The sequence below is a fragment of the Littorina saxatilis genome, linkage group LG14, assembly GCF_037325665.1.
Source record: "Littorina saxatilis isolate snail1 linkage group LG14, US_GU_Lsax_2.0, whole genome shotgun sequence".
Classification (NCBI taxonomy): Eukaryota; Metazoa; Mollusca; class Gastropoda; order Littorinimorpha; family Littorinidae; genus Littorina; species Littorina saxatilis.
This window is the reverse complement of record NC_090258.1, coordinates 5,835,685-5,863,012: the sequence shown is the minus strand read 5'-3', so window position 1 is coordinate 5,863,012 and position 27,328 is coordinate 5,835,685. Positions and strand designations below refer to the sequence as shown.

General features: G+C 44.3%; 2 protein-coding genes across 2 annotated transcripts in view; both read right to left on the bottom strand.

Annotated features, from left to right (window-relative positions):
• The window catches only part of LOC138946976 (serine/threonine-protein kinase DCLK3-like), a 105,485-nt gene that overhangs the window by 16,699 nt on the left and 61,458 nt on the right, over window positions 1-27,328 (bottom strand). The gene's annotated exons all lie outside the window — the stretch shown is intronic.
• Window positions 7,437-25,300, bottom strand: LOC138946974 (KAT8 regulatory NSL complex subunit 1-like). The gene is made up of 8 exons (XM_070318398.1): window positions 23,205-25,300; window positions 18,176-19,002; window positions 16,539-16,629; window positions 15,792-15,877; window positions 14,805-14,936; window positions 13,773-14,004; window positions 12,724-12,847; window positions 7,437-12,175 (listed from the first exon to the last, which is right to left on the bottom strand). Exons 1-8 carry the CDS (start codon window positions 24,560-24,562, stop codon window positions 11,387-11,389), a joined length of 3,639 nt encoding a protein of 1,212 aa, XP_070174499.1. The 5' UTR covers window positions 24,563-25,300; the 3' UTR covers window positions 7,437-11,386.

Genomic DNA, 27,328 nt, shown 5'->3' with positions numbered 1-27,328 from the left:
GAGTAACATTTTTGTACGAAATGTTTTCTTGAAACTCACCTGTCTTGGGGAGTAATTTTCTCGTGTAATGGCCTGGGGGAGTGCTTTTTTCGTAAAGGGAGTAACTTTTTCGTACGAAATGTTTACTCCGGAGTAAAAATCTCGTGGGAGTAATTTTCTCGTGTTACACCGGTTCGCTATCAAGCGTTTCTCCGCCCCCTTCACAGCAGTTATTCTTGGTCGTGTGAAATAATTTCGTGTGAATTCAGACAGTGTATTGTATGAGTATACCAGCTAGTGTTTGTGTGACGAGTTTCAAACTCCACACAGGTACGTGCATAGTAGGGTTTATCGCTTAATTTTTCCTCAGGTTGTTCGGCCTAATTGATAAAGAGCTTACCTGTTTCATTGTTTAACTTGAGGATAACGAATTCTATCTCGGAAGCCTTAATCGCATTACCTGGCTTTCCCTCGTTGAAACATTTGGCTCTCCGCGTTTTGATACCGCTATACAGATGTCATATGGTTTTTGTTGACTTTCTTTTTTTAACATAAGATTTCACATTTAGGTTTGAAAAATGTTATCCAGTTTTTAGTTTAAATTTGAAGAAGTTTTGGCTTGTGAATGAAGAGATTTCCTTGTCATAGTTTGTGATTCTTCACCTTATCTGAACTTCTTGCTTTTATTCATTTCTCCTGTCACTTAGTGTTCTTCATTTACTGCCCTGTATTACATAGGCGTCATTGTGACGAGTCAACTGCTTGACTTCTTACCACGTATTTAGTGCTGAGAATAAAAACTAGTGCTCCGACTGCACGAAAATAGAACTAGTGATCTGACTGCACACAATTAATTGAATAATCTTAATTTTGCTGATCTGATTGAAGCTTTAAAAGCAGCTAAAAGGACACAGTGAGGTGTAGTACTTTCAACCAGAAAACAGGCGGTTTTTGTGTGTGTAGAAACCGAGCATACGAGAAAAAAAAAAGTCTGTCGATACTTTTGATAAGCACAAAAACATTCAACAGAGTTGCGAAATTAAGTTTAATTTTATAAGTCACCTTGTTTCAAAACTGATTTAACTTCACTTGAACTGAACCTTGGACCAATCTGTCAAATCTTCGCGCCATTACAAAGAAATAAAGTCAGTGGTAGCTGACAGTTAGAACTGTGCCGAACATGCTGGACGTGCCCAGTTCGGATATAGAGGTCATGGTAGAGCATTACACCCGTTGTGCACGTGCCAGTGATGACAGCGCTAACACTGTGACCATGTCTCATTCTCCTAGGGTGCTCACAGGCGGCAGACGGCGGTCCAGACTTCAACCATACCCACCCCTTCACCCACACACACCCCACCATATCCACCCCGATAGAAGACTCCACCCCTATGCCACAAGCCGCCGCCATCTTGCTTCCAGTCCCAGGGATGGAACAGGCAGCAAGTCACAGCAGTCCAGATCTCGTTTACACAACGCGAGATCATCACGCGACTGCCCGGAGCAGTTGCCTCCCCTGTCCGTGCAGAACGAGTTCCGCAACCTGCTGTCCGGCTACCAGGCCCACCACCTCCACCACAACCCCCACCACGACCACCTCAGTCTGCGATTCCTATCTCGTGGGGACGACGTCTTCCCTCCCTCTCCCTCCGCCCTGCTAGGCCTCGGCCTGCCCCTGCCTGACGTCACTTCGACGTCATATGGTGGATTCATTGACCTTCCCCTGTCTGACGTCAATGCGACGTCATATCGTAGCTCCATTGACCTACCCCTGTCTGACATCAATGCGACGTTATACGGTGGTTCCATTGGCTGCCTGTCACCCTCGCCTTCCACTTGTAGTTCCTTCGATGACGCGGAAGACCCGTTTGACCTCGGTCTGCCCCTGCCTAACGAAACGTTGACCTCTGATTGCGAATCCAACGAGAGCCTGTCACCATCGTCTTCCACGTCTGGCGGCTGTGACAGTCCCTTTGACGAGGCAGACACCCCGTTAGACTTCAGCCTACCCGGCGTCTCATGGACGGCTGGTGCGAGTCCCTTTGAGAGCCTGTGGTCATCATTTTCCACGTCAAGCAGTTCCTTTGGTGAGGCGGAGGCACCGTGGGACCGCAGCTTGCCCCTGTGTGACGTTGTGTCCACGTCTGTCGCCAATGCCACTGAGAGTCTGTCGTCTTCACCGTCATCGACTGCTGCTTGTAACGGTGACGTCGACGAGCAGAGAGCTTCGTTAGACCTGTACCCACCACTGCGTGACGTTGTGCTGACGTCTGTCGCAGAGAGCCTTTTATCTTCAACTTCTCCTTGTGACAGTGTCTGTGGTGAGCAGGATCTCTTGCTAGACTTCGGACTTGAGACGAAGAGTGTGCCATCTTCATGGTCAGCTTCTGGGTTTGCCGGACTGTGGGGAGAACCAAGTGGTCGTCAAGACTTGTTTGATTTTCACCTTGAGACCGGATTCTCAGACGAGTCGGGTTTGAATTTGCTATCACTGCGTCACTTCCTGTCGGAATCCACGTCATCTCTGGATAATGTTGTCCGTGGCAGTACAAGCCCTTCTGACTTGAGACGCCTGCCTGTGTTCCACAGACTGACGCAACGGGGGACTGGAGAGACCGAGAAGGACCGTGCAGACTGTAACATTTCTACAGACACACTGTCTCACACTTCACACTCAACCATTGTGACAGCTTCGAGCTGTGTGGATGGCAAGACCCGTCGTGTCTCACACTTAAGCACATGCGCCGCGTCCAACACATTGACAGAATCTGATGACAGCTTCTCATACTCAGACATCGACATTGTTTCAAGCCCTTCCGGGGACAGAGAACTTAAAGCATCAGACCTGTTAGTGAACGAAGAAGAAGAAGAAGAAGAAGAAGAAGAAGAAGAAGAAGAAGAAGAAGAAGAAGAAGAAGAAGAAGAAGAAGAAGAAGAAGAAGAAGAAGAAGAAGACGACGTGAAAAAAGAAGAAGAAGAAGACCAGTTAGCTAATTCCACCACACGCGCGACGAGAGACAAAAACGGTAAGACGTCACAGCGATTCAAAGACGTCGACAGAGACGTTTTGAAAGACGTCTCCTTTCTGCACGCAGATATTGAGCAAGACATGGAGGTTGATGGTTGCCGTGATGCCCCCAACGACGCCTCTCAGAAGGATGACGACAAAGGTTGTGAAAGAAACTATGACGTTGAAGGTGACGAACGAAGTGACGTCACACTTCCAACTACGTCCGCGTTTGATGACGTCAGGTCGGATAGGACGGGTAACAACGACAGCCGCGCTGCGTGCGAGGTGACCTTTTCTTTGCCTGGCTGCATCATCACCCCCCGCATCTCAGAAACTCTCCTCAGCAGCTGCGACGACAACAACAACAACATGACAAGTCACACAGCTGAAGACAATCTCTGTCATACCGCTAAGGACAGTGACGACGTGCAGTGGGTCTGCATGATGAGGGAGTCACGCACGGAAGCTGATACTCACGCTGCTGACAAAAGAAAAACAGTGGAGACCTGGCCGAGAGTTGAATCAAACACTTGTGCAGCAACGGACAGAGTCACCCGTCATCCTGGTGAAGAAAACGGCAACGAAGAACAAGGTTTTCATGGCGGATCAACAACACCCACATCCCCAAACGAAAAAGACATTGTTGTATCAACAGCAGAGACGAACGCAATGTCGGAGGGGGTCGAAAGTCAAGTTAAGTTTCACCCCTCTCTCCCCTTGTCCCGGCCACGACTCATGTGCATTCCCAAACGCAGACTGAAGAAAAGGAGTTCGGAACTATCGGGTCAGACTTCAACTGGTGCTGTGCAAAAACCCAGCCCGGCGACAGCTTCCGACGTCATTGTGATGACGCGACAAAAACACTCGGACATCACGGGCATTCAAAGAGACTCAAGCCTAGATGGCGGACAGAAGCATTGCTCAAATGCTAGCATCTCTGCACTGAACAAACGCAAGGCTGCCCTCTCTGAAGCAATCAGCAATTATGGCGTCAGCAAGAGTCCTGAAGGTAATGACGTCACAGTTGAGTGGTGCAGTCCTGACGTCAGCAAAGTGAGCGGGGGCGAAAGACGAGCGTTGAAAAGACCGTTCATAGCAACCATTGACGTGGAAGCCATTATTCGCATTCTGCAACAATGCGACTTGTGCTGACTGTTGCTGTGTGTGTGTGTGTGTGTGTGTGTGTGTGTGTGTGTGTGTGTGTGTGTGTGTGTGTGTGTGTGTGTGTGTGTATGTGTATGTGTGTGTGTGAGTGTGTTTGTGTGAGAGAGAAAGAGACAGAAAGAGAGAGAGGGGGGGAGAGAGAGCGAGACAGAGAGAGCGAGAGAGAGAGAGAGAGAGAGAGAGAGAGAGAGAGAGAGAGAGAGAGAGAGAGAGAGAGAGAGAGAGAGAGAGAGAGAGAGAGAGAGAGCGCGTGCATATCAATGGGGGTCGGGGGATGGATGTTGTTTTTGAATGTGGAGTAACGAGCACGTAATTATGAGTTACTAATGTTCACTGTGTGCTCTAATCTCCTTTATTTAATTATTTATTTATTTAGTGTACAAGGTTAGTTCCACAACACAGCCGAGTGACTGAGAGTGAGAGACACAAATAGACAGTTAGAGCCCGCGCTCGATTGTGTGTGTGTGTGTGTGTGTGTGTGTGTGTGTATGTGTGTGTATGTGTGTGTGTATGTGTGTGTGTGTGTGTGTGTATGTGTGTGTGTGTGTGTATGTGTGTGTATGTGTGTGTGTGTTGAGCGTGAAAGAGGAGGAAAGAGAGAAATTATCTCTTTATTTGATGTACAAATTTATTGTGTGTGTGTGTGTGTGTGTGTGTGTGTGTGTCTGGGTGTCTGTGTGTGTGTCACGGTGTGTGTGTGTCTGGGTGTCTGGGTGTTTGGTGAGAGAGAGAAAGAGAGAGAGAGAGAGGGAGACAGAGAGCGAGAGAGAGAGGTCTTTTTGTTATTCATAATTGTACCCATGCTATGCTGTGATCAGTGTGAAGTTTTCATTGAATTGTGCAGTTTCTTTTTTACGCTGAAATTCGTACAGCTTGCACTATTAGTTCTTTGTTTACGAAACTGTCATTCTTCGACGAAAGAAGCTATGCCTTTTAAATTGGGCACCATTCAGGTTGTGGGGCCCAAAATTGTTTACACCTATTTTTAAAAGAAAAAAACATCAACACCTGAGTATGTAAATTGTGTAGACCTGTGTTGAACAGACAAAGAAAGCCCTGAGTTGACCCATTTAGGTTGTGGGGCCCAAAATTGTTTACACCTATTCTGAAAAGAAAAGAAAAGAAGAAAAAAAACTGAGTATGTAAATTGTGTAGACCTGTGTTGAACAGACAAAGAAAGCCCCGAGTTGACCCATTTAGTTTGTGGGGCCAAAAGCAATCAGGACTCAGTCTTTTCTATTTGAAAAAAAAGGAGAAAAATGGAGAAAAGAGTGATGAATAAATGTTGTAGCACTAAGCGTACAGGGTTGAGCACAGGCAAGTGGAAGGTAAAAAGGGGCCGGATGCTTGTCGCAAAATTATTGGTGCGACCTTGGCTTCAGAAACGGCGTCACAATTTTTTCTGTCGCAAAAATGTCTTGTCCTGACGCATAAATTGCGATAAGTACGTACACATACTTGTTGTCATGCAGAAAGCGAATCAGTCATTGATTGCTTGGTCTCAAGTTTGTAAAATCGTGCTTGCCTTGTGAGCTACCTGCCATATATACATATATATATATATATATATATATATATATATATATATCTATATATATATATATAGATATAGATTATGTAAGGGGATGTTGTATTTCAATGACCTGTGTTGATTTCAAAAGCCTGTGGTTAAGAATGAGTCTTAAGACCATGTTAACTACTAAAACTGATGTACTTGTGTCAATATGGAATGTTGTATTTCAATGACCTGTGCTGATTTCAATTGCATGTGGTTAAGAATGATGCGGATTCGTCTCAAGCCACTGTAATGTACATGTTTTGTGAGTTAACTACTTTTGTGTCAATATTGAATGTTGTATTTCAATGACCTGTGTTCATTCCAATGGCCTGTGATTCATCTGAAGTCACTGTGCAATCATGCATGTCTGCTTTGTGAGTTCGCAATTACACACGTGTAATGTTGTAATGTTGTATTTCAATGGCCTGCATGGGCTCAAAAAGGAAGAATTGTACTTAGTGAAAAATAAAATGGAAAAACAAGTTTATGATTTGATGTCATTTGTAAATTACTGCCAGATTGCGAGAGCGTGTCACTTTGTGTGTGTGTGTGTGTGTGCGTGTGTGTGTGTGTGTACGCGCGCGCGCACATGGTGGATGAACAACTGATGAGATTTGATATCAAATTTGTAAATTAATGCCAGGTAGCGCGAGCGTGTCACTGTGTCAGTGTGCGTGTGTGTGTGTGCCAGGGTGTGTGTGTGTTATGAGTAAACTTTCCCTGTCATTGTCTGAAATTGAAACTAATGGTTTCATCGCCTCATTAAAAACAGACAACACGTACAGCGGTGTTTTTTCTGCTCGCTCGATCTTTAGTGAAACGAAACGAGCTATGTTACTGCCGAAATAATCACTCGCCTGCACACGCCCTAGCGATCCCAGTTTGCTTATCAGCTTCTGTTTCATGCAACGATTATCTTTGCCGGCTAATATCAGTTCCAGAAAGATGTTCTGTGAACAACGCAAGCTCGCGCCATGATTTCATCACACGGCGAGGTCACGTGTCGCGAGGCTTATCCGGGGCTTTCCTTGGTTGCTAAAAATAGACCACAGTCACACAACGTGGGCCGTACGTTTCTGGCCTCAATACTCCGGACACGATAAGATACATAACATGTCGTGCTGTCTTTGACAACTATTTCGTGCACTGCATGTTTCTGAAATGACGTGTCATAGTCCGTTACTGTTAGCTTTCATTTTTTCGTTAAGTATGGAGGCATATTTTGTATACATGTATGTGTGCACACTCTACGAATACACACACAAGGCCCGGCGGAGTCTGTTAATGTAGGCGTGTGTCAGCCTGTGTATGTGAGCGCGCACGAGAGAGAGAGAGAGAGAGAGAGAGAGAGAGGGTGTGTGTGATACGTTTTATAGACACAGATTTGCCCGTTTCTCTTCATGACAAAATCTGTGCTTATAGTAATACGCATTTCTTTGTGCCTATCATAACAAAGAAACCGAACTGAAACAACACACCAATAACAAAACCACATGGAAACAAAACACACTCCATATAAGGAAGCACATCATGACATGTAATGATGTATGGAAACAAAACAACACACTCCACATAAAACATAAATCAACAACGAAATATATTATGGAAACAAAACAACACTCCACATAAAGAAATCAGCATAAAAACAGAACACATCCAACAAAGAAACCATGGAAACAAAACAATACACTCCACATAAAGAAGCCAACCAATCACACATGGAAGTAAGGTCTTTTTGTTTTATTTTTGTCTCAAAGGAACTGCCATGTATGATACAATGATGAAAGTGAATGAAAGCGTAACCCGCAGTTTTCAAAACAACATGCAGCCACCATTTCCTTCTTCCGTCCACTCGCGTGTTCTTCCACGTAAACTACTGCAACATTCACAAACTTTCTCTCTCTTTCTCCCTCTCTCTCACACACTTCGCTCACCTACACACAATCTCACCAAACTGCTGCCAAGAACATGACGCCCAAAGTGTGACGGAACACACCTGAGGGAGGGAAAGGGTGGGGGTAGAGCCAACGCTCAAAATAACAAGGTGCACTCGCGGATGAGAACTGTACACTTGCTTTGACATGAACGAACTGCCACTAAGAACGGCTGGCGATTCGTCATTCTGCAGCAAATCTCCAATATACACATGTACATCTGTGACACCAGATCTGGTCTCCGTGTTAGATCTCTAGTCTCTAAACAGTATGAAAGGATGGGTAGAACAAAATTCTGTTAACAGCAGAAAATGTATAAACCTTAACTGACACACTAGCGTAAATCAGAAATAAACTTTGAAAGCTAAAACCATTACAAAACGACTACAAGCAAACTTCCTGTAACCTCCTAATGGTCAAAGTAGCGAGAAAACACGGCATTTATAAAACAAGTCGTTCTGTTACATGTCAGAACCGCTGCCGTGTTTATTTACATTTTTGTGTGAGTGAATCAACTCAGAATAACCTTCCTCATGGATACAATCTGAGATGGTTCTTCTATAAAAATGTGCCATTTCGTTATCAATCAATACATGATTTACTCCTGTGTAACAGGTAGTGATAGGGGTAGCTGTGTAGCAATGTGCCGTACGAACAGATGTCATTCTGAGATGAAGGTAACACTAACACTGTCAAGCAAGAAAAGTCCATTTCTCTATCAATGTATCATCCATAGTTTGAATGCAGCAAGCAGGGAACAAAAAGATGGCCCACTCACTTCTAAATCCCACCAATCACTGCATAGACTTGTGATCCACAACAAAAAAAGGGAAATAACAAAGAAAAATACAATGCAGTACTCATAAAGTTGACAACAATAAACATAGATCTCTAAAATATAACTCTCAAAACAAACCTGCTTTTCATGCCCCAAACCCATTGGTACAATAACACAGACGCTGAATGTTTAAACTCAACATTTTTGGGCAACTATTCTGTATTCTTAATATCGTATGGTACCCTTCTAAGGCTCAACAGTAACACACAGAGAAATTGATCCTGGCTGAAGTATACATTACCATCAGAGCACCATATTTCTCTATCAATCTAAATACTTTTACACCAAAAGTAAAAGGCGTACAGAGATCAAATACAACGCGTACCTACAGTAATGTGAGCGTTTGAAACCACTTTTTACTTAGTTATTTCATTTCCATTCAAAGACTGAAAGAGTCCTCTTATTTAGTAATGCCGTTTTCTTCTTGAAAAAAAACCCCAAACAAACAAAAAAGTAGTAAATAAACAAATTGAATGCAAGAAGAAATGAATAGAATTCCAAGCTTCTTTCTTTGTGACAGGACTTGTCACGGTAATCGTGACCAAGTGATAGACACAATGTGACACTGACAGACCAATGTGTCAAACTTGCCAAATTCAGGTATAATATCATGAGTGACCGCCACATCATATGCCACACACAGAACACATTCCACTACAGGTGTATTCTTTAAGTGTAACTCAGCTCCCTTGCTACACTCAGAAAGAAAACTAAATGTGTACCTTATTTGGCCATCTTTCCTTGTAACAATCATTCAGACTGTATCCCAGCTGACTTCGACACACACTCTCAAACTAATCTGCACTGAAGCCCAAGAGAGGGGTAAAAAACCCAGGGAGTTTAGGCTTTACTCTAAAAAAGAAAACATTCCACAACTACGGAATGGGAATAATGGCGGATGGAAACTGGCACACACACTGACACAGTCAAAGCGAGTGAAAAAGTAATAGATCTTGTGAAGCGTCTCTTCTTCTTCCGTAGAGGACTGGGTTCTTGCGAACGTCTCAGAGTCCTGCGACTCATTAGTGATAAAATCTACTCAAAGGGAGTGAAGAAGGTACAGATCTTAGAGAGCATCTCATTGTGATAGAATGATAAAGTAAAGACTAGCGTTAAAAGCAGTTCACATCAGTTTCAGCTGATACATTTGTGTGTGCACAGTTCTGCACCACCACTGGGAGCCTCCCGACAGAAGCAAGTTGGAAACGAAGAAAATACATACTACCGTATTTTCCGGGTTACAAGGCGCTACAGCTCCTTCTTTTTAAACAAAATTTTAATCCAGTCACCCATTGGGCGCAGGGGGCTGATAGGGCACACCAAAATTGAAAAAGTATACCGGTAACAAACGGTCGAAGAATGAAAATCGAAAGATCAAAAATGCCGGTCACAAGCTCCAAGCTTTGTTTTCTCCATTTCCGAACTATGGATTCATTAATCCCAAGCTCCAATGCTGCTTTCCCATTTCCTTTTCCCTCAGCAAGTTCGATCGCTTTCAACTTGTATTCTGCATCGTAAGCAAGTCTTCGGCATGGTTGCTGTGTGACTGTGTGAGGGTGTGTCATGAAATCTAACTAATTTGGTGTTTAACATCGTTTTCAACCACGAAGGTTATATCGCGACGGGGAAAGGGGGGAGATGGGAAGAGCCACTTGTCAATTGTTTCTTGTTCACAAAAGCACTAATCAAAAATTTGCTCCAGGGGCTTGCAACGTTGTACATATTACCTTACGAGTTCAGTGCGAGTTGTGTAAACAAGTGCTCACGGAATTTAAAAATACGACTACCGGTATTCGAGATGGAGGTGAGATCTTGTCACGTTTTGTTCCCCATGATTTTCCCCCAATTTTCCCCCTTTTTTTCTCGTATTTCATACACGGATTAGGCGCTTCGTTATACAAGGCGCAGGGGTCAAACTCGAGGAAAAAAGTCGCGCCTTATGACCCGGAAAATACGGTAATAAAATCTAGCGAATTTGACTATTTTCAGCCTACAATTTTAAGAAATTAGAAATGCACCATTTCAAACTCGGAGGAATTAAATTTTACAAATATTGGACTGATCAGCATAAATATGCAGTGAACAAAAAACCATCAAATGGCTTAAGAAGTTGTGTCTGTAACATTTTGCAGCAGTGGCTGCAAGACTTGTCGACAATTTCGAGGTTTGCAATCGTGGGGTTATAAAAACTGATGTCCCGCAAAAACAGGAACAAGGCTCAGTTACCTGAATAGTTTCCAACGAACTAAGTTGTCTCATAAATAGAAAGACATCGCCAACATACCTTGTCATTTCATCAATGGAGACGCTTCTCTGACATACCTTGTCATCTCAATAATAAAGAGACGCATCTCTGATATACTAAGTCGACTCAACAACAGCGACACATCTCTGACATACCATTTTATGAACATATATGAATAGAAATGTCAACCATGCCATCTGACGAACAGTACAAGAGTATCATCTCCCAAATACCGACGCGCCTGATGAACGAAACGAGAGAGAGCTGAAAAGTGTATCCCGACTTCACAGACACCCACACACGTCCTAGCTCCTCCCAAACACACATGGTGCATCACGGGAATCCACACTGCTGCCACCTCTCTTTTCTTTTTGCTCAATCCATTGATAGATTACTTTATCCAGACTTGTATTCAGTCAGTCTAATCTTCCGCTCTATTCACAGAAATATGCTGCTCCACCCTGAAACATGTGTAGCTTTATCCAGAGACACATGACTCAATCCAGAGTCGCGTCTCATCTTCCATTCTATTCACAGATACATGCCGCTCCATCCAGAGATACCGTACACAATCCAGAGTTGCATCTCGGTCAGTCTAAATCTTTTGCTCTATCCAGAAATATAGCTTGCTCTAAGCAGAGTGCTACCCAAGCCAGTCTCATCTCTTGACGGCTTTGTGCTGGGCGGCGATTCTCTTGCTGCTGTCGGCCTCAGACACCCACTCAGGGTCAGCGGCGTCAAAATCCCCGACAGCAGAGGTGGAGCTGCTGGAGGGCATGGGGGAGGCGGGGCGACTTCCGGACGCTGACGACCCCGCCTGGCTGCTGCCCTCCACCGGCTGGGGTCGCAGGTTGTTGATGGCCGACACGACGCTCAAGTTCATCTGCGGCTTAGACTCCCTGGGGGTCACGTCCTCCACAAGCAGGCTGTCCATCTCCTCCTCCGTCAGAGGGAACTGACGTTGCGGCCAGGGAGGGACCGCTGGCCCTTCCATCTCCCCATCGTCCATGCTGGAGCCCAGACTGAGGCGCTCACGCTGTGTGGTTGACATGCTGCCTCTCCGCGGCACACTGAAACCATGCACACCGCCGCTACTGTGAAGCGAACAGCTGTCCTCATCCGGTGGTCCCAGGCTGAACGTCGGTAGGGGTGCACCAATACAGGGTGCAGGCGCGCTGAAGGTTGCATCCATAGACTCCTCTCCTGCAAAGTCAGCGCCATCGAGCGAGGCCTGCGTTCCCATGGAAACGGCCAGGTTGGGATTGCTGGGAGTGGCGGGGCCAGTGGGGTCATGGTGACCCGATTCCTGGCCCTGAATGCTGAGCATGGACTGAGTGCGGTTGCGTCGTGTCGGGGGGTACTGGACGAAGTTGGAAAAGCGGCACTTCTCCTCTGCCTCTGACACTTTGTGGCGAAGGATGAAGGCCTCGTCTGTCATGTCCTCCGCCTGTCAATCAAACACACCCTCGTCACAAAAACATTCAACTGCTGTATTCTTTCTACCTCTATCTGCCTCCCACAGTAAAAGTGTCAGGTATCTCTCCCACCTGTAATGAAAACTGAACCTTTGGCTTCATTTACTAAAAAGTAAAGATACAATATTACAATTTCCCTAACCCACCCTGTTATGTAATGTTATGCTGTATTCTGCAATCAATGCTTATTAAGCATGAACCCCTCCAGTTTAGTTTTCCAGTTAGCACCACAAGATACAGTGGAAAAACTTCTTGCTAAATTATTTAGCACACACAAAAAACAGCACCAAAGATAATAAATTCTACACCGAGTCCTGTGGCACACACCATCCCAGAAAAGGAACACACATCAGACACACACACACACAACACTCACACAAGTGTCAAGTACAAACACACACACACACACACACACAAGTACAAACACACACACACAACACTCACACAAGTACAAACACACACACACATCCTCATACAAGTACACACACACCTAACACAGAGACGCGTTCACACTACTGACCTCTTCCTCATCCGTTGAGATCATTGTAATCAGTCCGTTTGACTTGTGACTGTGCACCTCCTCCTTCAGCACCTCCTCCTTTAGCGTGGGTTCCTCAGCCGTCTCCCCAGATATCACTCGCCAACTGTTAGAAAAACAAAAACATATACTGTACTCTCCAACTTGTGGTCGAAACGGGGGCAAATTTTTTGTTGGTTGTACAACACATAGGGAGAAGAGGATATCAAAGAGACATGCTCTGTGTGACAAAGCAAGATACACTAACAAATAAAGTGAATTGTAAGTATGAAACCCCTCATTCTTGCACGTGATTTTTACCCTCTGTCACTTCAAAAATCCCTGTCATTGTAGTCATTTATACAATACAATACAATACAATAATCTTTATTCATCTCTAAAAGAGAAATTACAAGCTTGACTGTGTGTCTGTAAAATCAATCAATTAATCAATCAATCAACCATGCATGTAGTAACATTCACATCGCATATTCACATCATATCGTTACACGCAAACATTGTACCCACACACTTACTAAAATAAGCCTACAAATAGAAGCAATGCATTGCCTGTTTAAAAATTATATCACATTATCACCTTATCACACTTTAACCACATTATCTTCTCACATTTGTATCCTATAAGTCAATATAACTAACAACAGAGAAAAACAACTGATAAAAGGATGTAAAGATTATGCCGTTGTCAGAGCGACAGCACCAGCACCTAGCGCCCCACCTGAGAGTTGAAGATGTGAATTGCAGATGGAATGAATTTCCACACCAGCAACAAAATCTATACATCGCCACTAGTACCACAAACTACACATCGCCACTGGTAACACAAATTGACTTGCAAGTTACTTCTTCTTCTTCGTTCATGGGCTGAAACTGCCACGATCACTCACCAGGATTGAAACTCGCGTCCTGTTGATTAGGAGGCCGATGTCTTATCCACTACACCCATCTTGAAAGTTACATTGAAGTGGCTGACACAACCATAGCAATGATCAACCAGTGACCACCTGAAAACACCAAGGGAGAGAACTAACCTTGGAATGGGAATCTCCTTGTACTCGAGCTTCTCGACGCGCGTGAGGCAGGCCATGCTGTGAGGAATGACGATGTTATTGATGTCGTAGGCGCTCTCCCCGCGACGTTTGCGCACCTCTTTCTCCTTCTGGCTGCCGGCGCCCGTTTCACGGGGCAGCGGTGACCCATTGGGGCTGTCCATGTTGCCGGCCAGAAAGTCCATCATTCCCTTCATGTTCCTCTTCCGCACTCCTGAAAAAATAAGTTTAGAGGACCAAATGCTCATTAGACTCACCTTCGTCATTTGAATCAGCAACAAAACATCTTCAGCTCTAGCTACATAAACATTCCAAGCTCATTTGTGGTTTGCCTCATGTTCCCAAAATATCTACACACTTTGATATGCCGATAAGAACAGAATAACTTCGTTAAAAGAATACCTATTTCTTTTGCATTTACTTCAATCCCCAAACCCCCCTGGTTATTACTTCTTCATAAAGTTTAACTAAAAATGACGTTCAGCTTTCTTTGTATCTGCGCCGTACTGCCTGTCTAGTGTCATTCTTTCTTTCTTTACTTGGTGTTTAACGTCGTTTTCAACCACAAAGGTTATATCGCGACGGGGAAAGGGGGGAGATGGGATAGAGCCACTTGTCAATTGTTTCTTGTTCACAAAAGCACTAATCAAAAATTTACTCCAGGGGCTTGCAACGTAGTACAATGTATTACCTTACTGGGAGAATGCAAGTTTCCAGTACAGAGGACTTAACATTTCTTACATACTGCTTGACTAAAATCTTTACAAAAATTGACTATATTCTATACAAGAAACACTTAACAAGGGTAAAAGGAGAAACAGAATCCGTAAGTCGCCTCAGACGACATGCTGGGGAGCATCGGGTAAATTCTTCCCCCTAACCCGCGGGGGGATCTCTAGTGTCATTATTTACATTCTGATTAACAACTTTCTGAAATGAGACCTATGGCTATGTCCTGTAAAAACATTGGCTCAAATTTGTTGTCAGACAAGACAGATGTTTTAAAGACCTTACCGATGCCAGCAGCAACAAACTGAGGGTTCCTGCGTCGTTTCAGCTCCGCGTTGAGCGCTCTCTTAGTGAGCCTCTTGCCTCGCTGAGGACCTGGCTTCCTGCCTGTCTTCTGTTCGTACTTGTTGCGTATTTCTGTAAACAGGGAGAACACCACGTGACCACAAATATATACTGTATACAGATACATCAAGCGACAATGACAGTGGTTTTGCACAAAGTAAATTTCTTATCTTGGCTAATGTTAAAACTCCCTAACTCTGTAACTGTAAAGATGTCATGGGATATGTGTGGGGGGATTCAAAATAAGTAAATAAATTCAAAAACAATTTCCAACTGCAGACCCAGTCAGCTTGGCCAAGGAAGACTAAGCATGTGAGCAAGTTGACCCACATTGTGCAAACCAAAGTACATTATGCATACTGTCCCAGTGTTGTCAGCATACTTTCCAGTTCCCTGTAGAGTCTAGTACAGTGGTACCTGCCATGAGAGAAAACCCTTTGGACCTGCCATGAGAGGAAACCCTTTGGACCTGCCATGAGAGAAAACCCTTTGGACCTGCCATGAGAGGAAACCCTTTGGACCTGCCATGAGAGGAAACCCTTTGGACCTGCCATGAGAGAAAACCCTTTGGACCTGCCAAAAGTGTCCCCACATTGCAAGTGCTCTTTCATGTGAGAGAGAGTGAAATCAACAGTGTTCTTTACTGGGAGGTGTCCTCTCATCAGAGGGGTCTGACATTGCAGATATCAGGGCTGAGGTGCATGAGAAAGTTACCAACTGGTTGAAATTGAGATTTGTTGTGATTTCAACGAATCAGACCCCGCGGTTAGGGTGTCCCTGTTGGGTGACACCCACTTTCGCCCAGGGTACCAAGAAACTCACACAGGAAATAAATGTATTCTTATTTACAAAATGACCATCTCTGTGTTACTCAGATACAATTACAACCATACGTGATGCACAGAAGGGGCAAGGGAGACTACTCACTGGCAGACTGAATGATCACAGACGCTGCATTCTTGCGGAACGGCTTTTTCCTGCCGTCAATGAGGCCTGGCGCGTACTTCTGCCGCCTGCAAATACAAACAGTCCGTCACAAACCATCATCACTAGGACACGGCCTAAACTGTGTCACACCGTACACACAACCTTGTTACACACACAGCCTAGAATAATACAGTGTTCTAGATGATCGAACGTGTAGTACAGACCTGTACGTGAAGATATTGCATCACCCGTGACTCACTTTTTCTCTCCAATGTTCCAAATCATACGTTGTTTTGCTCCCACCAAGACTGCAGATCTTGGCAAACGCATGACGTAAAAACTAGATTTGATGACGTTACCCGTACACGTGCTGAAAAGTGCCACATCTAGATCTTGCTATTGTCACAAATGAACACCCGTGTAAAACAGGAAAAACTGCTATTCACTGTCTACAACTGTGTAAGACAAACGACTAGAAAACCCACTGCACACTATTTTATGCTGACCAATTTCTTTCCTGACAAGCACAGAATGAGTGTATTATGCCTTTATGGAAGTTTCATGAAAATTGCTTAACCTTGAAAGACAGCACTCGCTGAAGTGACTGGAGAAGAACCCAAGAATAATGCTATTCATACTGTATAACCATAAACCTATCCATGAAATTGTAAATTCAGTTGTCCATTAAGTCTAAAAGTAAAACTAAGCAAGTTAAACACTTCGTGAAAATCCAAAATGAAATCACACCTTTGGTCTGCACGAGTCCGCCGAACTTGAGGTTTGTTTTGCCATTCTCCAGAACGAAGCAATGCCTCAAAGTGAACAGAAAGAGGCACTTCTGCAAACATCAGAAACATTCAATTAGTATTCAGTAGTAGTACATATAATAATGTATCAATCTGAGCAATGTGAAGTTGGTACGACAAAAACTCAGCTTAGGGCAGCTTGACCTATATCAGTATATGACACTGACAGCAACACTTGATTGATACAAGACATACATGCGCGTCTTCTCACAATCCTGTTACTTTTCCATCAACCAGTAGGTGAGAAACATCAGTGTCATTAAGACAATACACGAACAGGGCCTGCAGTCATACCCAGCATAACTACCAGCCTGACAATCAACTATGCAAGAAGCTTTCAGTATTAGGCCAAAAAACCCACATAGGTGTGGTTACGGTAACATAGCCAAAAAAAATAGGGTAGGTAGGTAGGCAATCACTTTTTTTTTTAAACTTTTTTTTTCTAATGTGTACAAATTAAACCTACTTGACAGGGAAATAAGTGTGCGACTCGGGCGCTTTCGCTTTCATTGCGTTTTTTGCACTCGTTTTTGGCTCACGTAAGTGTAGCCTATGCGATCGTAACTTTGTCTGTCTGTGCGTGCGTGCGTGCGTGCGTCTGTGCGTGTGTATGTCTGTGGTAGAAACTCTAACATTTAAAGACGTCACATTACATTGACGTCACATTATGACGTAAGAGGGTTAGACGTCACGCGAAGGAAGTACTGAAAGTCTCGGTCATTATTATTTTGAGCGCGCCGAGACTAGTTGGCAGTCGTGTCCTTGTAAGTAGGCTACATGCAGACAGACAGATCTAGATCTAGTGTCTCGCTTTCTTGCACAGTTTCACCTATGCTCTTTCTGTGTGTGTGTGTGTGTGTGTGTGTGTGTGTGTGTGTGTGTGTATGTTTGTGTGTGTATGTGTGTGTGTGTGTGTGGGTGTGTGTGTACGTGTGTGGGTGTGTGTGTGTGTGTGTGTGTGTGTGTGTGTGTGTGTGTGGGTGTGTGTGTGTGTGTGTGTGTGTGTGTGTGTGTGTGTGTGTGTGTGTGTGTGTGTGTGTGTGAGTGTGTATGTGTACTGTGTGTGTGTGTGTGACGGAGTGATTGAGTTTGTGTTACTGTTTGTCGATTTCTTACGTGAGCCTTGAAGGCTTCGCTTCTTGTTTTGGTTGTTGTTGACAAATGTAATAAAAAGTTATAGGATCGGCCCCTAAAAATAGGGTAGGTCGGGTTACCGTAACCACACCTATTTTTTTTTTAGGCCTTAGATATTTCTAAAAGTAAATCCCCTTAGTTTTCTACATGACATTTGACATTGGATATCACAAGATGATTTTTTGAAAGCATAAAAAGATCAAGAAGTGAATCTGAACATCAATTGGATAGTGCATTCCGTTCTTGACAGAGACAGCTGAAAATATCACTGATACCAAAAATTCAATCGAGTGAGCGACGCCCAGCCAAAATGGTTGGTACTTCAAACTTTGGTGTGTCACCGACCACCGAACGATGCCTGGCCTTTAGAAACTCTGCAGACTGAAAGTGAAACACATTCATAGATGAGCCAATTGTGTGTGAAGTGTGACGCACTGTACTCACCTTCTTGAAAGGAAAGAACTTGGTGGTAGGAGTGGTCAAGTAAGGCAACCCTTTCCTGGTAGGGCATACTGTCTGGGTCTACTGTCTGCACACTGTTCAGTCTCCCCCCACACAACACACACGGCGTCACAGGGGCGTGGCAGTGACACTTGACCGACGACAACTTGGCCGCCTTGGCTGACCTGAGGTGAAGGCCACTAGTCCTCAACAATTTGCGTTTTCGAAGCTGGTGCTTGAGCGGCAAACAGCGCGCGGCACGACACGTCATGTCCAACACGGGGCTCAAGTCTGTGGTTTCAATGGCAACACGAGAATCTGCAGAGCCACCCGGAGGACTGGTGCCCTCCACGTCCACACTGGCCGAGCTCAAGGGCGAGTCAATCATGCCATTAGGCGCCGTGGCAGGTGAGGAAACTCTTGACTTGGGGTGCGAACTTCCCACGGAGGAGGCTGGACTGGTGTTGGCGGGCGACAGGCAGTGGAGGGACTGTGTCAGGCGACTGGCTTGCTTGTCCACGTTGGAGAGAACCGCCGACACGTTGCAGGGAGAGACCTCGGTCAACGCCACCGACGCAGCAAGAGTCACAGCCCCTGCTCTCAAGTCCCCGCCAGCACGAACAATGCCCTGTGATGTGGCCCGAAGAAAATCCTGAGGTGGCGGTGGGTCTCCGAGAACAACTTGACCTTTGGAATGCCGCGCCTGTCGGTAGATCTCGCTCTGCTGGCGAATGCGATACTCCAGGTCTGACACCTGAGCTTGCAACCACGTCCACCTTGAGGCCACAGCTGCTCGCTCGCATGACCATTTCCATTCTGCTCGCCGCACCCTGTGGACAAGGGAATACACTGTGACTGAGGGCAAAAATCATCACCCCTCAACTCACAACTCAACTTTGTAAAGCTTCTCTCGAAAGTGGCAGTCTCTCAGCATGGCACAAACAGCGATATTGGTTTGAACTGCTCTCAGTTAGTTTCAGCATAGCACACACAGAAAATTATGTGGAGTTCGTAATCATACTGTCAATTATTTCTCTTTCAGTAGTCTGTGTTCTTCCCAGACGAGAATAGGTCAGTTGGACCTTGATGGAAACTATTCTGTAAATGTATACATGTGTATTATTTGAGATTTGGACAGGACTTGTCTGTTTAAATAAGGAAAATTGATGGTCAGAAGATCTCTTACATGTCAAAACTGTCTGACCGTTGACCGATGTAAGAGCAATGCGTTAGATGCAAACAGCATGAGTCAGTTACCGAAGACCAACACTGCTGTCGCTAGCAGTACATTCACCATTACACTTCCGGGTGCTTAATTAATTCTTACAGTTAAACGCGCTTGGAAACAACTAAAGATTTTTAGGAACACATTACACTAAATTGCACAACAGTACCAAAACTAAAACTGTAAAAGGGAAGAAACCTGGTCCAGAAACAAAGATGTAAATTGTTCAAAAGATCAACTCCCTTGCCATATTTAGGCAATATATCCCTTAATCTTTCAGTGAAGGACCATTCATCTGACCACAAGATACATTCCATGTTATTTGTTACAACTTACAGAGACCATCACTCCAGGTCAACAACCAACACAAGTGCTGTGTTGCATAATCCTGGCCTCAATAAGCTGTATCATCCCTGTCAATCAATCAACTCAAACACCAGGTGCTCACCAAAACAAACAGGTCTAACCAGATACCATGAATGAAACAAGAGTCCACCTACAATCCAACACCTTGCCCATTATGACTACATGTATCAGTATGTGTTGGCACAGCTGGCAATCTGCCATGTTTTTAATGTATCCTTGACCTGCGGGTCGGTCGGGATACCGTAAAGAGACTAATTTTTTTTGTGCCTTAGCTAATTCCATGTAGTGTTGACAGATACACATATGTACATGAACTGAACCATGTAACCTGCCGCTAAGAATGAACAAACTTGAGGTATTAGGCCAAAAAAAAAAAAAAAGGTGTGGTTACGGTAACATAGCCAAAAAAAATAGGGTAGGAAGGTAGGCAATCACTTTTTTTTTTTAAACTTTTTTCTGATGTGTACAAAATAAAACCTACTTGACAGGGAAATAAGTGTGCGACTCGGGCGCGTTCGCTTTCATTGTGTTTTCTGCATTCGGTTTTTTTTTTTGGACAAATGTAATAAAAAGTTATAGGGTCGGCCCCTAAAAATAGGGTAGGTCGGGTTACCGTAACCACACCAATTTTTTCTTTAGGCCTTGCAAGCAGCATGACTTCAAGTTGAACCAGGAAGCACACAGATGTGAAGGCGAAGGTGAAGATTTGTCCACACTAAATCAAAACGACTGTCCTTACTCTTATAGGTGTCAGTGGGGAATTTGTTTTAACAAACCAACCAACAAGCATACTAATGAGACAAAATGTAACACTCCAAAGGAGAACAGGAATCAGCCATCAATGATCATGCATAACTCTTGAGTACAACTCTACTATACCACAACAGCGCAAGAAGTCTAAGCTATAGCAGTATAAATCACTGCACATTATATAAGCTGCTGTCAAGCAATCCTATTCACTCCTGTTGGGTGTGGTTCAAATTCAATTAGTCATGAGTGATCAGTTGTATTGCATGCCTGGAACTGAACAGTAATACTTCTTTTCATGAACACTGTCATGTAATTAATCTATGCACAGGTAAGCAGTTCATCGGCAACATTTAACTGAGCTGTGAAGAGTAGAACCCAATTGATTTGTCAGATCAATAGCACAGGTAACTCCGGTCACACCATGTGAAACTACATGTACAAACAATGAAACATGAACAGCCTGAAGTGAAACCATAAAAGAGTGAATGTTTGATCCTTGGAGTTGGACAAGGATTGCTAACCACACTGACATTTCCCAAGGATTGCAAACCACACTGACATTTCCTAAGGATTGCTAAGGCACAAAAAAAAGAAGTCTGTTTACGGTAACCCGACCGACCCTATTTTTTTCGCGCGACCTTAGACTTTTTTTTGGCATTTGGGGGAGAAAAAAAAAATCTTTTGTTTTTTTTGCAAAATAACGTAAAAATATGGTTTTTTGGGGAAAAAAAAAATCCCGACCTACCGACCCTATTTTTTTGGCCTATGTTACCGTAAACAGACCTTTTTTTGTTGTTGGCCTAACCACACTGACATTTCCCAAGGATTGCTAACCAACCACACTGACATTTCCCAAGGATTGCTAACCACACTGACATTTCCCAAGGATTGCTAACCACACTGACATTTCCCAAGGATTGCTAAGGCCAAAAAAAGAAAATTGTCTGTTTCTGGTAACATGGCTAAAAAAAATAGGGTCGGTAGGTCGGGGATTTTTATTTTTTTATTTTTTTTTTTTACCCCCAAATGTAGACCAATAAAACTAACTTTAAAAATCGCACAAAGAGACTGGATTCACTATACATAGAGACAAGACACTCAACACATTTACAAATCGTCAGCGGACTTTCGTTTTCACACGTTTTTGTTGTTCATTTTCTCACCCTGTCCTTTACCACCAAAAAATATTTTAAAAAATTTGAGTTTGGAAAAAAAAAGTTTAGGGTCGGCGCCGAAATTTAGGGTCGGTCGGGTGACCAGAAACAGACAAATTTTTTTTTTGGCCTAACCACACTGACATTTCTCAAGGATTGCTAACCAACCACAGTGCACTGACATTTCCCAACTACCAAGGATTGCTAACCACACTGACATTTCCCAAGGATTGCTAAGGCAAAAAAAAAAAAAATTGTCTGTTTCTGGTAACATGGCTAAAAAAAAAATAGGGTCGGTAGGTAGGTTTTTTTTTTTCCCCCCCCAAATGTAGACCAATAAAACTAACTTTAAAAGTCGCGCAAAGAGACTGGATTCACTATACATAGAGACAAGACACTCAACACATTTACAAATCGTCAGCGGACTTTCGTTTTCACACGTTTTTGTTGTTCATTTTCTCACCCTGTCCTTATACCACCACAAACAAACAAAAAAATGTGAGTTTGGAAAACAAAAAGTTTAGGGTCGGCGCCGAAATTTAGGGTCGGTCGGGTGACCAGAAACAGACAATTTTTTTTTTTGGCCTAACCACATTGACATTCCCCAAGGATTGCTAACCACACTGACATTTCCCAAGGATTGCTAACCACACTGACATTTCCCAAGGATTATTATTATTAATAATATCAAGATGGAATTGGAACTTGACAGTATTGAAGCAAGAACCTATGCCACACACAAATCAATCACTGATTTTTATAAGCATACCAGTGCAGGTGACAATGACATGCACTGCAGCCCTCAGATCAATACACCTATGCCTGAATTCCTGCTGCCAATTTCATTATGCCTGGTCACAAAAAGGGATCAAAATCAAAGTGTGGAGCTCAACTTGACAACCACAATTTCAGCTTATTGTTCTGAAAACTTAAAGGCATATGTACGCGCTCCCGTGTTTACAAAGTGTAGTTTGCCCATAATCGATGTCAAACGCACCATAAGACCATGTAATGACGATATGTCGCCATGCGCGGACCATATACATGCATTACAGCTTGTTTTAGAGTCTCAAAAACTTTGGATGTAAACAAAGACGCGGAGTTATTTCCCTTGCGTCAACGCTACCTCTGTTGGCAAATCTATAAATAGGACGATCCAGATCAAAATGAAAATTAACATATCTCAACATTGAAGGGGTCCTAGACCACAATATTTTGCAGGGAACTTAATTTAGCATGTCTCCAGCTGTTGGTAAAGCAATTAGCGTGTATAGTCATCGAGTACATATGGCTTTAAAGCTTGTAAATTGTAGCAGAGATTCCCTAGCCCAGCAGATAGTGTTTTAAGTTCAGTGGAACCCCTTTCAAGACTTCCTCCTTTTCAAACCCTGCTTTCTTAAAAATTCTCTTCCCCCATTTAAGACTTGTTTTCAGGACCTGATTTTCTCAGGTTATTAAAAGGAGGGTTCCACTCTTGTAACCTACTACATAAGAGCAAGGCCACAAGAACTGTCAACTCATTCACAAAACAACTTACAGTGGTGTGGTTGGTACAGGGAGATCCAAACCCTCACAGCTGTCATCGTCGCCGCTCTCCCCTCCAGAACTGCTCTCCGTTGCGTCAGAATCCACAGCTGACTGCATGAAGTTGAGATTCATTGCTAGTTTGTTTGCCGTCACCTTGGACTCCCTGCGCACATCCTCAGCCATTGTCAGAACACTCGTCACCTCCGGTTTGATGGACTGTGGCGGCTGCTGAAAAGAGTTCGTCGACGCCTGCATTCTGTGCACCAAACTCACCAGGGCAGCAGTGGACAAGTTTTTCACACCATCACTCAACAGCTCTTTTTTGAGATCACTACTGCTTTCGTTCGATGGGCTGGGGTTGCTGACCGTCTTTGCCACAGTCTGCAGATTCTGAACTTGATACTGTTCATAGCCAACAAGCTGATGGCGCATGTGTACCTCCATCTGTCGACCCTGAGTGCGTCGAATCCGTCGCAGCAAGAACTCAATCCTGCGTTCCAGCTGAGCTTGTTTCTTGGCTGCCTCAGCACGAGCGTTTTGAACACCTTCATCCACTTTGTCACCATCCACATTAGATTCTGATGATGAAACGACAGACAGCGACTGTGCCACAGTTTTGGATACCTGTCTGTCGGCCTGGCTTCCCCCAGCGGAGGGTCCAGAACTACTGTTTGTTGTGTCCGGCACTGCCCTGCCGGCCTCACCAAGCTTCTTACACATGTTTTTAGCTGACCCTACCTGGGTCAAGGACTGGGCGATACCTGCCTGGGTATGTTGTGGACCCCTGGTGTTACCCCCTGCACTCCTACCGATGTCAGTCAGCGACGGTGTGTGTGACCCATTTTGAACACTCTCACCTCGGCTCTTCCCTTCCTCATTGTCCAGTCCTCCTGGGGATGGTTTATTCATTATTTGTGGCACCTTTACAGAAGCGGGACTGTCGGCAGTTCTGATAGCTTTCAGAAATTCGTTCTGGAAAAGATTGCCTTTGTCTGTTCTAATCAGACCCTTAATGTTACCTGACACCTTGATCGAATTCACCGCAAACGGGCGTTGCAGCGTGGGGAACACAGACGGTTGTTTGTCTACGGATCGGTGAGAATCTCCGTTCAGGTGCGACACCGGCTTAGACGTTACACTTACAGTCCCGAACGGACTTACAATTTTAGTCAATCTGTCAGTTGAAATTCCAAGATGCCCCTGTTTGCGCACTGGCTGGCGTATGTTTTGTCGGCTGACGGAGTCAGACGATGCAGCAGCACTAGTTTCGGGGGGTAGTTTGATCTTAGCTGCTTGTGTTGCCGCCTCAGTCAACGCGGGAGCCATTGCGGCCATGCAACATAGCCTCAGTGGCAATGGACCCGACATAAAAACACCACTAACACCAACCGTATTCCATTGTACAATGATCCTGGTTTGTTGTGTCGACCTGACACAATACCCCAAGGTTGACGATGTCTCATTGTATCACTGCCAACATGCTGAATTTATCGACAGGTCCCTCACATAACCTCAACGAGCACGTGACTACTTTGTCATTATTTTCCTCGCATCAAATTTACGAATCACAAACAGGAAATCGTCTGCTACTAGTCGAGTGCGCAAAAATCAAACATGGGAACCTGTTTAAAATCGTACACTGTATTTACACAAAATTAATGGCAAGATTTTCTCAGTGAAATGCGTAGATTAGGCGGGTATAAAAGCACGCAAAAATACCATAAACCACGTGACACAGCCACGTCCTTGTGCTTGTATCTCCATTTTGCTCACTGACTCGTCACAATATTCGCGGCTTCACTTGAAATCTGCACATTTCAATGCACGCGAAAGTCTGCATACACTCGTATAAATCCCGAACGTCAATTTCCAGCGAAGAAATGGCCCTAAAGCATCGAAATTTCCTTCGTAGACATGACGATATAGGCGGGACATTTTCATCCCATCATGGCCGCCGTTCCGTCTTTCCTCAGAGCCATCACAAACAGAACGTCGTGTGTCTGCTTATTTTGCCTACCCCCTCTAGCGGATATTTCTGATTGGCTGAAAGTTGGGGTCAAAGGGTGTGCGCGCGTTAAGGGAATGCTGAGTAATGCGGCACGAGACTCTGGAAGTGTGTACTAATGAAAGTGAACAGAATATTGAACACGGAAAAATTAAACTGTTATTTACTGTCAGTATGTTCATTTTTACCATAATGTATGAACTTGAAAGGTCTCTAACCAGGTTACTTTTCTGCTCCCATGTCACCAGCCGCTTCACCTTTGTGCTGTTTGCTCTGACAGTTTGAGTTTTGTTGTTTTGTTCAAGTTGTTTCTTTTTCTGTCAGTTCAGTCTTTGTTTCTGTGTCACCCCCCCTCCCACCCCACCCCACCCCACCCCACCCAATGATTAAAGAATTATAATTATTTTTCTTTTCTGGTATTCGTCAGTTTTATTCAGAATGTGTGTGTGTGTGTGTGTGTGCCGCGCCCGTGTTGTGTTTCGGGCGGTCGATGGGACTGCTGTGACAGCGGTTTTCCACTGACAAGGGCCGGTTTTTTTCAGCCGGTCAGTCAGTGACGGTGGGTGTCCACATAATATGACCGTCTGGTGAGTAATTGTTGCTTTTTGTTTTATGTTTCTTTGTGTGGTAGCCTCAAGTTAGTGTTCAGTCGCCACTGCTTGAAGTTAAGTTTTAAAGCGGCCTCACAACGTAAATGCCGCCGCGGCCGCGTTTTCAGTTGCCGGTGTAACACGAAATTTTTACTCCACGAAAAATTTACTCCGGAGTAAATATTTCGTACGAAATTCTTACTCCGAGTACACTTTTCGTACGAGAAAAGAACTCCCCAAGGCACGAAAAAATTACTCCCTCCACGAAATTTTTACTCCCCATTTTTTTTACTTCCAGTAAAAATCTCGTACGCAAAAATGCCGGATGCGGGCGGAGGGATAATGCCAGCCGGTAAGTGATCTCGCGCACACGAATGTCGCGCTACCCTCCTTCCACCCCTTCCACCACCAAGACTAACAGGGGACAAGGGAGTAAAAATTTCGTACACCTGGCATGGGAAGTTAAATTGCTTGTGTTGGGGTGAAGTAATTTATTCGTTATTTATTCGTCACGGTCAGGGGAGTAACATTTTTGTACGAAATGTTTACTCGGAACTCACCTGTCTTGGGGAGTAATTTTCTCGTGTAATGGGGGAGTGCTTTTTTCGTAAAGGGAGTAACTTTTTCGTACGAAATGTTTACTCCGGAGTAAAAATCTCGTGGGAGTAATTTTCTCGTGTTACACTGCGCGCCTGTCAGGCTGTAAAGCGCCGATTTGTTGTTTAGGGGCTCCGCTCACCAATGTAACTTAGCAGGACCGACCGGACGCACTGCAGCTTATCCCAGCCCGCTGCACGTTGCATGAAAGGAAAACAGGCCAAGTACTCGTCATAATCCCTATCGCGGCATAAATAATAGGCCCTGCGTCGTCTGTGCCGCTGAAACTGCGCAGGTACTGATATTCTGCCCATTAGCGTGACTGAGCCTTAGTCAGTTTTATTCACCTATTTTCCCCTTTGCCCAGTTGTGAAACTCGGTGCACACGCCGATTTTGACTCGTCTTGCCCACTTCTTGAGTATGCAAAGTGTGATCTCCACCATCAAAACTGAACCCCTTGTGACCGTGCAAACAAACTTGACTTGATAAAACAACAACAACAACAACAACAACAACAACAACAACAACAACAACAACAAACGTATAAACCTGATAGAAAAGGTACAACAACGATTCTCTAATAAAAAGAAAAACTGAAAAGAAGAAAAAAAGTTGTTGTTACCCTGGGTTAAAATGTCGAACCATAACACACTACACGGTTCCTTAGCATTCCAAGTTTGGACTAAAGGAGGTTGAGAGGTGATACGTACGATAGCCGGGATTGATCCGTCCTGACACCTGACCATGTTTTTGACGAAAGACGGTCACCCGCTGTTCATTGTTGCAGTTAAACTAGAGGTTTCCCCTGAAAGCGGCGTATGGGTGCCTGAATGGCGGGGTAAAAATTGTCATGCACGTAAACACCCACTCGTGCGAAAACATGAGTGAACGTGGAAGTTTCAGCCCATGAACGAGGAAGAAGAAACTAGAGGTAAAAATAA

Coding starts and splice junctions, on each gene's coding strand:
- LOC138946974 (XM_070318398.1), bottom strand. CDS start 24,562: ATGTCGGGTCCATTGCCACTGAGGCTATGTTGCATGGCCGCAATGGCT. Junction 14,937..15,791: donor TGTGATCATTCAGTCTGCCA/GTGAGTAGTCTC, acceptor CCCTGTTTACAG/AAATACGCAACAAGTACGAA. Junction 12,176..12,723: donor TCTCAACGGATGAGGAAGAG/GTCAGTAGTGTG, acceptor TTTGATTGACAG/GCGGAGGACATGACAGACGA.